This window comes from Poromitra crassiceps, assembly GCF_964638095.1.
Source record: "Poromitra crassiceps genome assembly, chromosome: 6".
NCBI lineage: Eukaryota > Metazoa > Chordata > Actinopteri > Beryciformes > Melamphaidae > Poromitra > Poromitra crassiceps.
In genome coordinates this window covers 28,197,604-28,203,751 of record NC_139627.1, presented here as the reverse complement: position 1 = coordinate 28,203,751, position 6,148 = coordinate 28,197,604, and the positions used below count along the sequence as shown (strand labels likewise).

Below are 6,148 nucleotides of genomic sequence, written 5' to 3'. Positions count from 1 at the left end.
AGAGAGAGAGAGAGAGAGAGAGAGGGAGAGAGAGGTGTGGTATTGGAGAATAGCACTGAGATCATCGAGCAGAGAGAAGGGGAGTTTATTTTTTATTCTTGTAATGACTCGTCTGCACAACATAATTTCTACATCTCCACTGTCACCTCCTTCACTTCTCGAACCATCTGTTCATCAAACAGCTGCTACCATCTCAGAGTGGATATTTCTTTAAAAAAATCAGCCAACTATGGAACGACAAACATCAACATGGCAGTGAAATTGTAAAATTCTAATGAATAGACCCTTACCACATACCCTTACCATGGGTTGAAGACAGCTGTTTCTAGGCAAAAAGGTCCCTGTCAATGTGTCAATACTAGTGAAACATTCAGACAACACAGCCACTCTGCTAGACTAGAGTCAAAGCAACAAGTAGCCAACGTTTCCACATCAGTACTTTGAAAGGGATTTTTTTTTTTGAATCAAATTGTACATTATCATCTTTATTTTAGCATTCAAAAGTAGCACGAGACCCCTTGCTGGCTGTTCATTGGCTAATGAGTCAGGCATTTTGGACGTCCGCTGACGCCACTCTCTCTCTAGATTGCTCTGCCTGGATTAATGTTAAGACAAGGAGATGAGCTGCGATCCTTTCCCCATTTTGGTTTTTCTGCACCTCTAAGCATAGAGCTCGGATTGGTCGATTTATAGCTACTATTAGTGGGTTGCTAAAGACTGCACCAATCGACAGTCTACCAGAAAATTTAGTGCGACCAATCGCCCTCCCCTCTCACAATGACAAGCTGTTTAAGATAATAATGATGATGCTTGGCAGATTGACAGCCAAACATGTTGTGCACAACTTTGCTGACACACACCAAACCAAACATATAGAAGCACACTATACATTTTGGGTCGCTTAAACACACACACAAGTGCAAATTCGCAATAGCTGCGACCACATGTGTGAATTTCTGAAATGCAGGATGGCAGGGACAGCCCCCCTACTCTGCCTCTGCCACCCTGCAAATGTGTGTTTGAAAGTGTCTAACATTACAGGATGTTTTGATCCCAAAGTTCGTTATCATCAGCAGACTTGGCAGCTCTGTCTCGCGCATGCGTACGTCTAGACTTGTACCGACTTTGCACATGCGTACGTCAAAAACTGCACCACTGCATTGCTCTCCGGCGATGCAATTAGATGATATTGAATGAGTGACACAGGGAAAAACTACATATATACACACAAATATATACAGTATACGTATATACAGTATATATTAACAATTCAGTAGGTGGCGGTAAGGCAACATTTAAGGATGCCAACCGCCATAAAACACAGAAGAAGCTGAGAAAAAGGAAGTGCTGTGGGGTTGCAGCTGGTGAAAACCATCTATATACAGTATATATTGGGGTGAAGTACCTTTTGTTGGAGGCATATCAGCAAAGAATGGATTTATGCAGGGATATACAAGAAGCAAGCCTGAAACCCATTTTTGGATCCCAAACCTCTGCTTGAAAGAAGAGGTGAAACTTGATGGAAGTAGAGGCCATACTATTATAAACCTATAATGTTGTATGTCTCAATCTACAATGATGTCCATCTAAGTTCTTCTGTATGTGACCTGCACAAGAGCATATAATATTAGTTCCGGTTGAAGAGGAAAAATGTGGGTCCACAAAAATGCAGTTCCCCAGAGAATAGCCTGGAAACCCCCGGTGTAGGCAAAGCTGTAACACTATGTGTTTGATGAGAGAGCAGAGAAACCTGAGGAGCTCACATAAACTATCATAAAAACCAGATTGAATCCGCAGCTGGTGTGATCAGCATGTATGCATGCAGGCACACACACACACACACACACACACACACACACACACACACACACACACACACACACACACACACACACACACACACACACACACACACACACACACACACACACACACACACACACACACACACACACACACACACACACACACACACACACACACACACACACACACACACCCAGAGAGACACACACAGTCTGGACAGGCCTAGTGTGTAACTGACACCCGGTAATATTTCATACTGACAGCCACAGGAGTGATGGAGTGCAGTGAAAACAGAGCTAAGATGTAAGGAGTGGAAGGTGGACTCAGAAGAACATGATCTACATTCCCAAGCTTTGTCTTACATTTAGCAAAGAGATGAGCACGGTGTTGCTAGCTTACATTTCTGGACCATATTGTATCCAGTGTGCCCAAAAGACACAGCATTTGCGCTAAACCCTGATTTATGTAAGTGTGAGTTGCAACCCAAAACGGGTCACTGGTCTATTTCTGCTGGATCAAAATGTAGTTAAGAGTTGTGACAGTAAGTTTAAGTCGACTTGTGTGGAATCAGAAAAAAAACTGGTGAAAAGATTTGTTGAAGTGTTTTGTTGATGCACTTTGCAGCACCTACAGTATACTTGGTGTACAGTTATAAACCAGTGCTGGTAATTAGAGATGGTACATGACACAAAGTATAATGTCTCTCACTCTCTCAAAACAACATCACCCCGAGCAACTGCAACCAGGGAGACTGGCCACCTCTGACAACCAATCATATTCCCCAAAAGAACTGAACTGTCCAATAAACAGGTTGTTCTATGGGGAGTACAGGGCGGGTCGGAAAGTTTGTTTGTCCAGTGGGCGACACCATGGGAGTAGGGCTCACCAAGCAGAAGGCCCGAGGGGTTGAAACGGTCCAATCAAGAACCAGAAGCGAGCTGGTGAACATGAGGGATTCACAGTGTCCAACTGGAGGTCTAGAGGGAATGTGTGCGTGATTTTGTAACACAAGCTCTCAAAACAACATCATGTTGCATGTGGAAAACTATATTATAATGAGTTATTAATTAATTATGAGTTAGTTGTGTGTCCATCTGTGACTCTGTGTTATATATCCTGATCTATAAATAAGGAGCAGGAGAGGAGGAGAGAGGAGAGGAGGAGAGGAAAGAGGAGATGAGGTGAGAGGAGAGGAGAGGAGGAGAGAGGAGAGGGGATGATCTATTCTTCAGCAACACAGCTGAAAGGAAAATGGTGTGGATGATAATCATGTAATATAAACCCAACTGTTATTACATTTGAAAGTGGAAACTCAGAATGAGCAGTGAACCAATGCACACACTGTAAAAAGAGATTAGAGTCAAGTTGAGAGTTGAGATCATCATGAAATGACATCCATGAAATTCTCCAAGCTCCGTCTCAGCGCTGTAGCCTGCTCACCGGCTACCTCTGAATGCTCCTACTTCTACCAGCTGCATGTTCTTTTGAGTCACTCTGGGTAGGAGCAGGTAAATGTCTACAATGTAAATGTAATATGTAAATGTGACCAGACAGCACCTTCCACTTAAAGAAGATAAGACATGCATGCTAGGTGAGGACACAAAGCAAAAAGAATCGATTATAAGATGCATCGCGATGCGGACGTGCACGATTCTGCATCGATTCACAAATGTCAAAAATCGATTATTAAAAAGATAAATAAATAAATAATAATAATCAAATAAAATATAATGGAAGTACATGCAGTTGTTTATTTTAATTATGGATCTAATAGAATGCAATTCCAAATGCACTTTTATTTTAAAAGTAGCCACACACACAAAAAAGAAAGTGAGAAAAAAGAAATTATGTATTGCGGAAAAAAGTGATGCATCGATTTAAGATGCATCAAGATGCATCGATAATCGTAATCGAATCGAATCGTAGCCCTCTGAATCGTAATCGAATCGAATCGTGAGGCCAGTGAAGATTCACAGCCCTAGAGGAGAAGAGAGGAAATGAGAGGGAAGAGGCAACAAAAGGCCATACAAGCTGGGGGGGGGGGGTGGGGGGGAATCTGACCATGAGGTATGGCAGAATAAGTCAGAGCATGAGGTATGGGAGGAGAAGTTAAGTCAGACCATGAGGTATGGCAGGATACGTCAAGTCAGACCATGAGGTATGGCAGGATAAGTCAAGTCAGACCATGAGCTATGGCAGGATAATTCAAGTCAGACCATGAGGTATGGCAGGATAAGTCAAGTCAGACCATGAGGTATGGCAGGATAAGTCAGACCATGAGGTATGACAGGATAAGTCAGACCATGAGGTATGGCAGAATAAGTCAGAGCATGAGGTATGGCAGGATAAGTCAGACCATGAGGTATGGCAGGATAAGTCAGACCATGAGGTATGGCAGGATAAGTCAGACCATGAGGTATGGCAGGATAAGTCAGACCATGAGGTATGGCAGGATAAGTCAGACCATGAGGTATGGCAGGATAAGTCAGACCATGAGGTATGGCAGGATAAGTCAGACCATGAGGTATGGCAGGATAAGTCAGACCATGAGGTATGGCAGGATAAGTCAGACCATGAGGTATGGCAGGATAAGTCAGACCATGAGGTATGGCAGGATAAGTCAAGTCAGACTATGAGGTATGGCAGGATAAGTCAAGTCAGACTATGAGGTATGGCAGGATAAGTCAGACCATGAGGTATGGCAGGATAAGTCAAGGGAGGAAACAAACTAGCATAAGAAGGAAGAAGGGGGGAAAGAGAGAGGGTACAGCAGGGTCAAACATCAAGCTTTATGGTGAAAAAGAGGATGCGGGAGCTGGAGAAAACGGGTTAGAACTCTGTTTGAGTGAATTAACGTTGTTTCTGTATGGTAGCTAATGCTGGCGACATCAATAAAACATGTCCCTATTTCTATTTTTAGTATGGGGGTCCCAAAGACAGACATTTGAGGAAGGTACAGAAATATGGAGGCCATTACACACCGTACTTTTCGAGTCAATGAAGATGCGCATTTCCCCCCCAAAAAGCATGACCAATAGATTTTTTTCCATATTGCCTTTGTTCCTCATAACCTTATCAATACAGATCATCAGTCATTTTGGTAAGTCACCTTCACTGGTGAAAGAAGCCCACCTCCATTGTCTCAAAAACATCAGCATCAGCATCTCAAAGACAAATTCACACTTCCTGCAAATGTCTTACATGCAGACTGGATGAGGAGGGGTGACAAAGGAAGAGAAAAGTGACAGAGGAAAGAGGAAGCAAAGAGGAACACAATTAAGAAGAGCAACATGAGCACATTTAGCAATTTTCAGACATTAAAGAAAAGATGAGCAGTGCATGAGTGCAATGACAGTGTGAGGAAGGACAAGAAGACAAATCAAAACAATGTGCAGAGAAAAGTGAAGAGATAAAGAAGTGAGGAGGAGACTAAGGCAGGGGAGGGCGGGAGGGTGAAGAAAGGGGGAGAGGAGCAAATGCTTGCCCTCTGCCCCGTGGAGAAAGAGAGAGGGAAGGAATGAGGACGGAGTCAAACGGAAGAGAGTCATCCGTCTTCGTTAGTGGAGTTTGATGTGACAAAGCGTGTCTGGATTAGAGAGAGCATGAAGACACCGCAAGCACCACTCACTCACCTCCCCACACACACACACGCGCACACACACACACACACACACACGCGCACACACTAGGGCTGTCACTTTTCATTCGAAATTCGAATGCAACTTCGAATGTGGGGGAGGGGGTTCGTTTTCGAAATGTAATTTGAATGTTCGAATTTATTTATTTATTTAATTATTATTATTATTATTATTATTATTATTATTATTATTATTATTATTATTATTATTATTTATTTTTTTATGAACCAAAATTAACCAACTGCTGCTTGCTGGTAATGTTAATCCCATGTCAGAAAAAGTCTCCAGATTTGTCGCGTTAGTCTCTTCTGAGAAAGATTGTCTCCAGGGTCTGAAAAGTTGTCTCGAGTTGGATGCAGCCAAGTTTGTGAGGCAGTGTTGTGACTGTGAGCGTCCAAGCTAACACGTCGGGCTGATGCCCGGTGGCCTGCAGTGGGTTGCACCAGCTGTGCGTAAGTTGAAACGTAAGCTAGTTTGAACGTAAAGTCTCACTAAGTCCGAGTTTACGCACTACTAAAAATATTTGGGTTGCACCAAGTGAAATAGTTACAACGTAGGCATAAGTTAGAACTTAAAATTTACACCTACGTCTTACTAGGTGTAAAGTCCTCCGTAAAATAGCAGTTGGCACGGATTGCAACTTGGCACCGTGGCGCATCGTTGTTTTGCGTCCGCAACGCGCTCTCCGTGATAAATTACACCCT

The 6,148-nt window shown here is 43.0% G+C and overlaps 1 protein-coding gene across 1 annotated transcript in view; it reads right to left on the bottom strand.

Moving 5' to 3' along the window:
* The window catches only part of LOC310777830 (partitioning defective 3 homolog B-like), a gene marked incomplete at both ends in the record, with an annotated part of 422,164 nt that overhangs the window by 289,904 nt on the left and 126,112 nt on the right, over nt 1–6,148 (bottom strand). Inside the window, one exon of the mRNA XM_083638182.1 lies at nt 304–341. Within this exon, the coding sequence (XP_083494308.1) occupies nt 304–341 (38 nt within the window). The remainder of the gene's footprint in view (nt 1–303; nt 342–6,148) is intronic.